The sequence below is a fragment of the Pecten maximus genome, chromosome 3 (assembly GCF_902652985.1).
Source record: "Pecten maximus chromosome 3, xPecMax1.1, whole genome shotgun sequence".
Lineage (NCBI taxonomy): Eukaryota > Metazoa > Mollusca > Bivalvia > Pectinida > Pectinidae > Pecten > Pecten maximus.
The window spans coordinates 26,917,949-26,931,791 of record NC_047017.1 but is presented as its reverse complement, the minus strand read 5'-3'; the positions used below and the strand labels follow the sequence as shown (position 1 = coordinate 26,931,791).

Below are 13,843 nucleotides of genomic sequence, written 5' to 3'. Positions count from 1 at the left end.
TATATTTACGCTTTAAGTGTTACAGTTCTATGTATGCTGTGAGTACTATTAACGTTAATTTTCGCTCCTTCAATCGCCACGGTTATCGAGTGGTTAAGGTGTCCCAACAATTTATCACTAGCCCTCTACCTTTGGGTGGCGAGTTCGAAGCCCAAGTGGGGCAGTTGCTTTGTACTGACCGTAGGCCGGTGGTTTTTCTCCGGGTACTCCGGCTTCCCTCCACCTCCAAAACCGGGCACGCCCTTAAATGACCCTGGCTGTTAATAGGACTTTAAACAAATACAAACTAAATCGTTCATTCGCCGTGCTTTAAGTTTTTATTTATTTATCTATTTCATCTTTTTTTCAGACTGGGCTCTTGGCGCCGTGTTATATGAACTTGAGCAAATAGAGTATACCAGCTGGTTAGAGACATGTGGTGTGGTGTCCGGCGTACAGCGACCAGCGGTCACTCCTGTTATCTGGATTTTGTTTGGATTCGTGACTTTCTTTTTAACAAAACTAAGAGAAATATTGTGATGATTGCAATTCGGATTTAGTAAACCTTCAGGAATCATACATGTAATAGAATCACAGTTTCAATATCATCGACACACGATCATCGTTCGTATTCAGTGAATTCTCGAAGATACTAACATTACGCTTCTTCATTATATGGTGGGCTTTTTTCTGTTAACACTACTTCTGGTCTCAATAGTTTATTCGGAGCGATGAAATGTAAGGTTACTGATAAAGATACTTGGCGGAGTTATGACAAAAATAACATAAATGACGTCATCAAGAAAGACCAGGATCCCCGCTACCTTTGGACGAAAAAAAAACAACAAAAAAAACTAAAGGAAATATTTATTTTATTTTATGAAAGGAAAGAAATGTGATGCATAGTGTCTCTTAACGCGTATAGAAAAATACAAGATAATGCGAGAACATACAAATGGGTGTGCTACATCAAAATAACGTATCTGTAGATCATTTTATGGATGTGATGGAATGAAAGGAAGATTATATCTTATAACTTTGGTATAATATATATATAATATTGGAATTGCGAAATACTATAATATTGAACAATATCATAAAAAAACTATTTTCAATTATCTTGGTCAGTTCTATAATCAGCTCTGGAGGAACAATACTAAATATTGCCAATTATATTATCATTGTGTCGAATAGTGTGGAATAAACGAGTTATCATTTCGCAATGTTATGCTGTATGAAAGGAAGAGTTATGCCCCATTTTATGATACTAGCAATCTTAGCTTGTCGATTTTTATTTCATAATTGTATGTATCTAATCAACTTAGATGGAATACACAAATTCGAGACTGATTATTAGATGTTTTAGAGTGTTCGGCCAACTTTCAAAAAAATGACACCCAGCGGCTAAATCATGTATAATAATAACACATGCGCATCGGGATAGGTCCAAAAACATTACATGTAATAAATTCTGAGGCCCCTATGGTAGACAGGAGAAAGGAACCACGACAGGTGACGCTAGTAGGTAATATGATACCTATATATTTAATGTCATCTTACTGTAAAGCGATGGACACTTGTAACGACCACCATTGTCATCAGTCACATCCTTGGTTCATTCTATTCTATCAGAGTTGCTTCCCTTCGTGTCACTCTAGAATGCTGTAGCGATTTATGATCAAGGTGACAGCCGATGGTGGCCGATCGGCCCTTGGTTGGACTTGTCTCGGAGAATGTGTGTGCTGTTGGTAATGATTTGTAAGTGTTAAATCAAATGTCATCGTTTGACAATGTATTACCCAATACTTTTTTCAAAACTGTTTAATAGTCATGGTTTGAGCATATATATCTTAATCATTATTAATTTTGAAGATAAATTCTTGCTGGTTGATGCTGCTTTATTATTTACCATTCACTTGAGGAGAATGTAAAAGCAGCCAATACTAATTATCATAATATGAGATGAATTATTATCATATATTTTCTTTTAGTTGATTATTACTTCATGTTACAAATTGTACGTTCAACAGGTCGATTCTGAACTTGTTTGGAAGCCCATGTCATCGTAGTCTCATAGAAAATGGCGGGTTACCCTTCAATAAATTGAAGTACAAAGCATAATAAAAAAAAACAATGGAGTTATGTTAAGTCTCTTGCGTAGACGATTGTTTTTTGTTTTTGTTTCTTATATCCATGGACTGATGTGGACAGATCGATAGTATTTCCTATCAAAGTAGTCCGTACTTTGTGTAATATTACTTTGACGCTTGTTATCAATATAATTTAATGTATTAAAAGCGTGTATGATCATCTGAAAGTGCCCTAGGCATTGTGAGATAAACCCAAATACAGTTACAGGTACGTCCCAATAGTTAGTAGCCCGCGGACTTACATTAAACCCCAAGTCCGTGGACGTACATTAAACCCCAAGTCCGTGGACGTACATTAAACCCCAAGTCCGTGGACGTACATTAAACCCCAAGTCTGTGGACGTACATTAAACCCCAAGTCCGTGGACGTACATTAAACCCCAAGTCTGTGGACGTACATTAAACCCCAAGTCCGTGGACGTAACCGTCAACGTTCCTATCTTATCAGTGTTATCTCCCTTCCGATCTGTATTAGCGACGCACAGCAGTATGACAGACGATGAGAGACGAGAATAATGTAACCAATGTTCCAGAACGGAGTGTGGAAACATAGATATACAAATATACGTAATTATCTGCAATAATGAAATCCATTACGAAGTTTTACTTATTTCAAGATTTTCTGTTTTGATTCTTCATGTTGCAGAGTACTTTTGTAAAGACTTTTTTATAATAAAAATATTGAAAACATATATGTTGATCTTGGTTTATTTTCTCATCATGCAGCAGTCCTTTAATTCATTACTGTGGAAATACAAAATGCTTTTAACGTTCTTTTTTCGCGTTACCTCACACTAGTTCCCCCATTGAATTATATCTTTGAAAGTATTATTCTGATAACAGTTCGGTAAACATATCTATATAATAATGCATTAACCTATAATATCTGCATTTCTGGTGTGTATTCTCTATTTGGCCTTTTCAAAGAAATTTACGTTTACACTTCAATTTTAGTCAGGGACGTAAGAATACATTGTTGACAGCAAGTACTATTATACCTCTGAGATCGGAACCCCGATTACGCACACACGCTTTATTTTATGTAATCATTATTTATTTTTGCATTTTGGGAATCAAAGTTTGATAAACAATAATGCAATTCAAAACAATACATGAACCGAGGCTGTAAATATGTCAAAATATCTCCTAGAAATGTAATAAATAAATGCTTTTTTTTTTTTTAAAGGCACTGTGTCAATCCCATGCGCGACTTTCCACAGACGTTTCTGTGAAGGCTGTCAGCAGATAAAGTATATTTCTATGTACATTAATGAGAAATATTATACAAAAATAGTAAGGTAACAGAACGGACAATATTTCACACAAAAAAAAGGTTACTAAAGGGGACATAACTCGCACAAAAAGTAATTAAAGGGGACATAACTCACACAAAAAGTTACTAAAAGGGGACATAACTCGCACAAAAAGTAATTAAAGGGGACATAACTCGCACAAAAAGTAATTAAAGGGGACATAACTCTCACAAAAAAGTAACTAAAGGGGACATGATTCACACATTAATAATAACTAAAGGGTACATAATTCACACAAAAATAGTAATTAAGGACGCAACAGTCGCACAAAAATAGTTATTAAACGGACATTTTTCACACAAAAGTAGTATCTGAAAGGGACATATCACATAAAAGTAATTAAGTAACTAGAAGGGACATAATTCACACAAAAATAGTTAGGCAACAAAAGGAACACAATTCACATAAAATAGTTTAGTAACTAAAGGGAACAACTAAAAGGGACATCATTAAATCACAATAAATCATTTCTGGATTGTCTTCATATTTTATTATATTACATTCATCATTCATTATAATAAATCAACTCAAAATATTAAATCATGGATGAACATTGGTGAACATGACTCCCTAGAACACACTCTGTCAATCTGACTAGCTATCAATACCACGTGAGAAATCTTGGTTGAAATTCTGAAAAGGAAAAATCCGATTTTTTCTCTCTCGTCTTTTTACGTTTTCATTTTGCAATCTACATCCGATTTTTTTTCTTCAACGCAAAATAGAATTACAAAACAATCTACATCTCCAAGAACAGGGAAACAAAGTGAGCGTGTCGGTGGGTCAATAGTTTTAACATGACAAAACGTTTAAAGCGACTATAACTGTAGAATTCATACTTCATACTCATTAAACGTTGCTTTCTTCTCATAAATAAGGAAAAGGGTTTCCGATATAGCGATGTAAGCACCTTTACCTTAAAATGTTCTTTAGGTATGGATTAATGAGTTTTAAAACACTGCTTACCTCGATTGATGTTTGTAAAGAATACCACACAGAGAAAGCTGAATGAAGTCACGTGGGTGTAAGTTGCGGGTCAGCACAGCGTTCTGGGTTGTTGTTTTTTTTTTTTTTTTTTTTTTTTCTTGATTTTTTTTTTGACAAGCGTTTACATGCATTCTTGTAGGATCTATCGAATTGTATTGTTATTTTTTGGACTGATTGACAAAATATGGTTGTGGACAATATAACTCATGATAATAATTTCCAACAGTGATTTTTTACAGTTATAGTCGCTCTTTGCATACAAGTTAATATTTGTGAGAAATTTGTAAATATTAATTAATAATATAAAGTATTGATAAAATCATAAATAAAACGTGTAGAAATAAAAGATAAAGAAAAACTTATATATAAAATCATCAGACTAAAATGATAAATGTCATCACACTGAAATATCAACATCTAAATTTGTTGTAAAATCAATATCGGAAAGTTCGAAATATCACAGGCAATTTGAAAAGATAACAATTTTATGATGTAGCCATGATTAAGTAATAACATAGCGTAAAGCGGTAACAGTGAACGCCAATTGTTCGGGTTTCAAACCTTTTTAAAAACATATCCAAATGCTGAAAGTAGAAACAATTCTAAAAAGATAACACACAGATAGTAACATACTGAAATATATATATATAAATAATAACTTAATCAATATTGCAAATTATTAGCATAATGTTTCAGCATTTCCCTAGATACTACAGCTGTCAGGCAGAGTCATGAAATTTCAGTGTATAAATATAGGCGTAACAAAGAGTGCATGAACCTGGCGACGTGTACAGAATATGGTCGTGCCAATGTGTACACTATATGGGTGTGACAATGTGTACACTATATGGGTGTGACAATGTGTACACTATATGGGCGTGACAAAGTGTACACTATATGGGCGTGACAATGTGTACACTATATGGGCGTGACAATGTGTACACTATATGGGCGTGACAATGTGTACACTATATGGGCGTGACAATGTGTACACTATATGGGCGTGACAATGTGTACACTATATGGGCGTGACAATGTGTACACGATATGGGCGTGACAATGTGTACACTATATGGGGGTGCCAATGTGTACACTATATGGGCGTGACAATGTGTACACTATATGGGCGTGATAATGTGTACACTATATGGGCGTGACAATGTGTACCATATATGGGGTGGCAATGTGTACCATATATGGGGGTGGCAATGTGTACACTATATGGGGGTGGCAATATTTACCATATATGGGGGTAGTATTGTGTACCATATATGGGGGTGGTATTGTGTACCATATATGGGGGTGGCAATGTGTACCATATATGGGGGTGGCAATGTGTACACTATATGGGGGTGGCAATATTTACCATATATGGGGGTGGTATTGTGTACCATATATGGGGGTGGCAATGTTTACCATATATGGGGGTGGCAATGTTTACCATATATGGGGGTGGCAATGTGTACCATATATGGGGGTGGCAATGTTAACCATATATGGGGGTGGCAATGTTTACCATATATGGGGGTAGTATTGTGTACCATATATGGGGGTGGTATTGTGTACCATATATGAGGGTGGCAATGTGTATCATATATGGGGGTGGTATTGTGTACCATATATGGGCGTGGTATTGTGTACAATATAATATCATGGGATATATCTAGACGTGGTAATGCTGCCGGACATACATCGTATAACGGATGATATGCTTTTATTGTCTTAATTGATTAGCGATGTACGAAGCAGGAATTCTTTACTTCCATCGCTGTAAACATATCCATGTTAGCGATGTCCTGGTGCATTGGCTATTTCTTTAAATGGTTTACCAACATACTCAAATAAAATAACACTGTGTTTTACACACGTTTTATATCTCAGATACTCTGTTCATTACTATATATTTTAAAAGAGCCCTTTTGTTATTTAAATCTAATTTATCATGCTCTCTGTTACAGTTATCATATCAGTACCATTCTCATTTGTGTGTATTACATACTGGTTTGTACGATCAGGTTTACACCAAAAATGGCGGTGCACGTGTTCAAGAGAATGCACAAACATTTACAAGGAATTGCTCATATCACATATTACTCATGAAAGTATAAATACATCACAACATCCATTTTAGCACCACGAGTACATTTCCATGATAAATATTACAAACATCGACACACAATGTAGCGCAAAATATCATACTGTGACATTTGTAAAAGACTTAAAAACTAGGTAACATTGACATTTAAGACAGACATAACACAGCATACATGTACATGTTTGCCGCAGTCTCGTTCTAATGAGCGCTTTACGATAAACTGAGGTCTAAACTAAAAAGGTATGAGGAGTTATCGTTTGTGGCGTGAGGTTGGAACATCTACAGTCACAACGAGGCTAAACTAAGATAGCTTTCCACGTGCTTAACAGTGCCACTCTATCAGGACTAGAACCACACTAGTTCTCCATAAGCATCGCTCACATAAGTTTTTCTATAGCCACGCGTGCATCCGAGAGCCAATAGACACCAGGACTAGATTCATTTAGCACTATAGAGAAAACGTTGACACCTGCTATACACAAAGATGGTGGTATACGGAAAACTTGCTCCTCAAAATCTAATGCATTAGCATTCCGATATCCAAGTAAAAATGGCTGCCCATTGACGTACATGTCAACTACGCCATGACAGTTAGTGGCACAGTGAGTCAGACAAACGTTTATTGCAGTGAGTTCAAAACTGCCATCACAACTCAGATGAAAGACTATCTCTCCTTTGCTTCTGCCGGGATAATGGAAAACTTTATATGGACGGCACTTCCGGTATTGGTCTAGAGTCATGACTTTGGTAAACTCCACATTTTCATAAATGTTGTTGAAGTCGAACGTTTGAAGGACTTCGATTTCTTGTTTTCGCACTGAAAAATAACATAACAACACGAGCTTTACACGTCATGCTATTTATAGAAATGCAAAAACTTTATCTTAGTGACTGTGTACACCAAAGTCAGGTACTCGGATGGTGGCGACGACACACAGATAAAACAAAATGCAATATTTTATGCAATTACACTGTAGGTTAGCTATTGTCCCTTCAAACCTATTATATATGTGATCCATATGTGATTCTTAGACCCGCTTTATTAGACATTTTCTTCAGAAACATAGCTGTTGATATCAACACATGCTGCCTAGCAATGACAAGAACAGAATCGTGATAAAGGAAACTTACGACTGTCCTGATGATAATATTCATACATTTCGCTCATTAATAGCCAATGTTGAGAGATGAAAAAATCTATGATTTTGTTTTGTATACAGCTGTTTTGGTTGTTGAGCAACATGTCGTACATCCAATTAGAAAGCCCTGTACATCTGGTCCTTTTCACCTCGTCTCGGTAAAGCATTTATAACGACAACAAGACCATAGGACATAAACGCATATATAGCATAATAATTACGTTCAAATAATATGAAAAATGTAGCCAGGGGTGTTAATAATCCATTATCATGACTCATCGTCCACTGCCTCTGTGACTGCGGTACCGGAAGCTGCATATTTTCGGTACATATGCACATACCATTTACGGCAATTCCCCATGGGTCTAAGGATCAACAAATATAATAGATATGGAAGGGAAATAGCTATATACGGTCTTCTGTAAATCTTTCCAACACTCGCCTGTGTGTCGTTTGTTCGCCACTTACTTAGTACCAATTTCTGGTGTACGGATATCCACAGCGTGGAAAGATATATAATCATGCATGCACGAAAACGACTATTTGAAATCTTCTTTATATGGAGTGAATTTAGATAATTGTAAGACAAACCTTGCTGTATTACGTCTGGTTCCTGTAAACGGATCCTCTTTTGTCCCTGCGAGACAATGTCTTCTTCCAGGGAACGTCTTTTCCGCCCTTCCATCATCTTGGGAGGGTCCTGAGAAGGAAGAAGGGGAGATAAGTGTGTATCGTCAAGTTGCGTGTAGCGTAGATGCCACACCAGCACCATGTTTATGTCAAAATGTCAGGTAAAACTATTTCCAGTTATACGTAACAATATTAACGCTGATTAATTCACAAATTACACAGAAACAAGGACTGCGGATGTCAAGAAACGACATATCCGCCATACCGGAAGTGGTTTCCGCTGAAATGTATCGCTATCTACATAACTGGAGAAATATTTTATTAACAATCGTATCACCTCGGTCATTTTCGAATAAAGACTAAGATGCTGACCCTGTCAGTTGTGATCTGTTCAGGGGTTTGACACCAATTCCTAACCCAAGGCTCAGAATATGTTATATCATTATTGTATGTATACAGATATAATGACATAGGTTGATGATTTCTTCCAAGACCACGTGGTGATATTCGACCCTTAGATAATCTGCAACATGTTCTTCGTGTTGGTAAAGTAAATATGATATAAGTTATATGGCACAACCGATATGATATTTAAAAGTATTACGTTTCGATGACTACGCTGTCACCTTCATCAGACTATTGACCAATGTGAAGCGTACTAGCAATGTCTAATGTAGTGTCCGAGATGGTAAAATATTCGATGTAATCTGAAGGATGTTTCGTCTTTTTCATGATCCTATTGACACCAAGTTCGAAAATTCTGTGACGAGTTGGTAGAAATAAAATAGAATCAAACAAGATGATATGATGTCCTGTATAGTCGAATAGGATACGCTATGTTGGTGGCGATAGGATCACGATGAAAACCGAAACATCCTTCCGAGTAGATCAAATCTTTTACCATCTCGGACACTACATGAGACAGTGCTAGTACGCTTCACATTGGTCATTAGTCTGATGAAGGTGACAGTGTAGTCATCGTAAACGTCACACTCTTAAATATCATCTTAGTTGTGTCATATAACTTCTATCATATCGTTAGATAAGGTTTCCTTCTTCAATTTCAAATTAGATTCAGTGTACACAGAAAAGAACATTTTACCGTACATATGTGTGCCTAAATTAAGGATATATATATTAAAATATCGGCCTATGTCCTGGACAACAGAGACATTCAAGGAGGGTTATTCATGAACGCTATTACAAAAATATGACAATCAATAACCATGCATAGATAGAGCAAATGCTGTCCTCAAAGTACGACAATGGGAATCCGTGACAGAGAGAAGTCGAGCTGGAATTCGAAATGAAATTCATTTCCGATATTGCAAAGTTTGAAAAAATGGTAAAATAATTTCAATATTCAAATGTATGGAATTAAACTTAAATATTTCAACATGAGGGGAATTGAAACCTTTATTCATGGTACCGCTGTTCATTCTGACCAAATAGTGAGCTGATACCCTAATACTTCGGAAAGGATCACATATCCTTGTGCTTTGTTATATAACATTTGATCGTAACGGTTTCACATTCTGCACATCAGTTATAAAATAGTGACCATGTGCAATGTACGGTATTGAAAATTATACAAAAAAAAAAAAAAAAAAAACATGTTTGAGTTGTCCGTTCAAATCTTGTTCAGTAATATATAGATAATTCTGAATCTGTTGTTTTATTTTATATATTTCCACATAATTAATCCGTAATATTTTGTATTCCAGATTCCCCCTTACATGTGGTACCTGGTCGCTGATTAAACGGGTTTTATATCAATGGTATTTTAATGTTAATGTAAACACAATACTTAACTGTGTATAACATCGTCCAGAGCCAGTCATTGATTTACCTGGATTACCCTGTCAATCATATCCAAATCTAACACGACAACATTTAAATTGTCCAGGTCAGTTTATGGAATGGGGTTTACCGAACATGTACCAGGCACTGTAAAATACTTGCATCTAGTTTGCACTTGTCGTTAATCGATTTAAAACAGCCAGATCAGTATGTAATATATATATATATATATATATATTGAAGCCCTGTCATTGACGAAAAATATCGGACGATTCATATTTGTTCTTAATGCACACGTTTATTGTACGTGTACCCATATCATCCTATTCCCAGTCAGAAAATATTTTTTCGAATTTCCCATACAGCGCTGAAAATAATGTTCAGAGATTTATTTTTGTATATCAGATATTTACACAAAGACGGTCACAATTGACACATTCCATAGATTCCTTAGATTGTGTGTATGTACGTTTCCAGGTATTCATTCGCAATATCCTAACATAATACACTCCACAAATCAGAAAATATCTCGAAATAAAATGTTACTATACATAACGTTTATTTTATTCAATTCATGGGACGAATTATAATCAGTGCTAGTTATTTTGTCTGATGTATTATATTATGTGTAAACAGTCCCCATTCTAAAATAAACAAATAAAGGTCTGTCTATTTATTATTCCATATCGACACGACGCCCTGCACAGAATCACTGATCGATATAGTTTGGACATGCTTTAGTGTTGCACAATGATTCCAGACTCTTTGTTTACCTCCGCTGTTATTGGAAAATCACGACTTGTGTATCACATTCTTTTGTTCATCGTGACAAACATAAACAGATCATGAGTAAAATTGAAGTATAAGTGCTATAAAATAGCAGCACTCATTCTTTTTATACATTTAACTGGATATAAAGTATAGCAATACTTGCCTTCACTTATCAGCATGTCGAGTACAGCGCGCCGCCATATTTGTTTGAAACGCTCTAGTTGTCATCGATTTTTACAGCTCCAAGTTTGATCCGACCTTTACTCGAGTTCAGTAATATATAATGTACACCTTATAAAGCAAAGCTATGATCTATACAAACATTTAATACACCTCTATATCGACCCGGAGCTTCATGCGCACACCTTGTTGGGAGGTTAATAAGGATTTACTTTATTATAGTACAGTGAGTCTGTTATCCATACCAAAATAAATATATATACAACTTTTAATCTTTTTTTACCAAAGTTAAGACTACAGTTGATGTTCTCAATGGATAAGTAATTTTCGTTAACACTCAGCTTTTGGGATCGTATTGTCAGCTGTATATATACGGGCTTCTGTTGTTCAAATGGTACAAGTGAGATATAAAACGTGTCGGAATAATGAACGTTTCTGTGTATATCCTAGGTATTTATCACTTTTCTCTGATTAATTAATCTTGTGCGGTAGGAGATTGAAGGTAAACGTCTCATTCCTTGGAGATAACACATCGCACATGCTGGTATGCAATTTTACAATTAGAAAGACGGGAAGACTCCAAATACCCTACGACCTGAACAGGCAGGATCTATCCAAATACCCTACTACCTGAACAGTCAGGATCTATCCAAATACCCTACGGCCTGAACAGTCAGGATCTATCCAAATACCCTACTACCAGAACAGTCAGGATCTATCCAAATACCCTACTACCAGAACAGTCAGGATCTATCCAAATACCCTACGACCTGAACAGGTAGGATCTATCCAAACACCCAACTACCTGAACAGGCAGGATCTATCCAAATTTCCTACTACCTGAACAGACAAGATCTATCCAACTACCCTACTACCTGAACAGTCAGGATCTATCCAAATACCCTACTACCTGAACAGGCAGGGTCTATCCAAATACACTACGACCTGAACAGGCAGGATCTATCCAAACACCCAACTACCTGAACAGGCAGGATCTATCCAAATTTCCTACTACCTGAACAGGCAAGATCTATCCAACTACCCTACTACCTGAACAGTCAGGATCTATCCAAATACCCTACTACCTGAGCAGTCAGGATCTATCCAAATACCCTACTACCTGAACAGTCAGGATCTATCCAAATACCCTACTACCTGAACAGGAAGGATCTATCCAAATACACTACGACCTGAACAGGCAGGATCTATCCAAATACCCTACGACCTGAACAGGCAGGATCTATCCAAATACCCTACGACCTTAACAGGCAGGATCTATCCAAATACCCTACTACCAGAACAGTCAGGATCTATCCAAATACCCTACTACCAGAACAGTCAGGATCTATCCAAATACCCTACCTACCTGAACAGGAAGGGTCTATCCAAATACCCTACTACCTGAACAGGCAGCTTAAAGTAGTAATTATTGGTGGAACCTAGTGCTACTTTAGACCATTACTATATAACTCAAATACATCAATTGCATTTTAATACAACACAAGTAGTCACTGTATACGTAATAAATTCGATCCATTTAAAAAGAGAGAGAGACAAAATGTGTAAGGGAATCATTTCAGATTAAATATACTGTAAACACATTTTTGTTTAGAACACATTTGTTTATTATGTACATTTTCTGATGAACCAAATGCTATTCACAGATATTTCTCCCCGTAAAATATCGAGAACCTTTCTATACTAGTTGTAATGTAGTTTGTTTGTATCGCATTACAAAAACTGAGGTGTACATTTCAATACGTGTTCAACACAATTAGTAACGAATTATTTACATTGATAACACTGAATAAACAAATATTTTCTTCTGTGCCTTCTATCAAGGGGACATTGGAGAGACCAAAATAAATCTTCTGCCCCGCTGCAAAACTTGGGATCTAAAATCTGTCCTTTGTTTGAATTGCTTTCTTCTTACTTGTCCTTCTGTGGTTTGTTTACCTCTCTATGTTTTCTCTTGACACCCGTCCTCGTATGATTCTAACTGTTGGTCTCCTCGACACCCGTCCTCGTATGACCCTGACTGTTCGTCTCCTTGACACCCGTCTTCGTATGACCCTGACTATTGGTCTCTTTGACACCCGTCCTCACATGACCTTGGCTGTTGGTGTCTCCTTGACACCCGTCCTCTTATGACCCCGACTGTTGGTCTCCTGGACACCCGTCCTCGTATGACCCTTACTGTTGGTGTCCTTGACACCCGTCCTCGTATGACCCTGACAGCTGGTCTCCTTGACTCCCGTCCTCGTATGACCCTGACTATTGGTCTCTTTGACAACCGTCCTCACATGACCTTGGCTGTTGGTGTCTCCTTGACACCCGTCCTCGTATGACCCTGACTGTTGGTCTCCTTGACACCCGCCCTCGTATGACCCTGACTATTGGTCTCTTTAACACCCGTCCTCACATGGCCTTGGCTGTTGGTGTCTCCTTGACACCCGTCCTCGTATGACCCTGACAGCTGGTCTCCTTGACAACATTCCACGTATGACCCCGACTGTTGTTCTCCTTGACACCCGTCCTCGTATGACCCCGAGTGTTAGTCTCCTTGACATCCGTCCTCGTATGACCCCGACTGTTGGTCTCCTTGACACCCGTCCTCGTATGACCCCGACTGTTGGTCTCCTTGACACCCGTCCTCGTATGACCCCGAGTGTTAGTCTCCTTGACACCCGTCCTCGTATGACCCCGAGTGTTAGTCTCCTTGACACCCGTCCTCGTATGACCCCGAGTGTTAGTCTCCTTGACACCCGTCCTCGTATGACCCCGAGTGTTAGTCTCCTT

General features: G+C 37.3%; 2 protein-coding genes across 6 annotated transcripts in view; one reads left to right on the top strand and one right to left on the bottom strand.

Moving 5' to 3' along the window:
* LOC117323756 (ectonucleoside triphosphate diphosphohydrolase 3-like) overlaps positions 1–2,821 on the top strand; it is a 51,047-nt gene extending 48,226 nt beyond the window's left edge. For all 4 annotated transcript variants that reach the window (XM_033879187.1, XM_033879186.1, XM_033879185.1 and 1 more), the window contains exon 7: positions 350–2,821. In XM_033879187.1, coding sequence (XP_033735078.1) covers positions 350–519 — 170 coding nt within the window. In that variant the 3' untranslated portion in view covers positions 520–2,821. The remainder of the gene's footprint in view (positions 1–349) is intronic.
* A 1,671-nt stretch (positions 2,822–4,492) lies between these two features.
* LOC117323759 lies at positions 4,493–11,131 on the bottom strand. 2 transcript variants are annotated; one of them, XM_033879194.1, is made up of 3 exons: positions 11,028–11,131; positions 8,255–8,363; positions 4,493–7,341 (listed from the first exon to the last, which is right to left on the bottom strand). In XM_033879194.1, exons 2-3 carry the CDS (start codon positions 8,349–8,351, stop codon positions 6,902–6,904), a joined length of 537 nt encoding a protein of 178 aa, XP_033735085.1. In that variant the 5' UTR covers positions 8,352–8,363; positions 11,028–11,131; the 3' UTR covers positions 4,493–6,901. The 2 variants fall into 2 exon arrangements, with proteins under 2 accessions (XP_033735085.1, XP_033735084.1); XM_033879193.1 differs by lacking the exon at positions 11,028–11,131 and having other exon boundaries at positions 8,255–8,919.
* Positions 11,132–13,843: the final 2,712 nt, after the last annotated feature.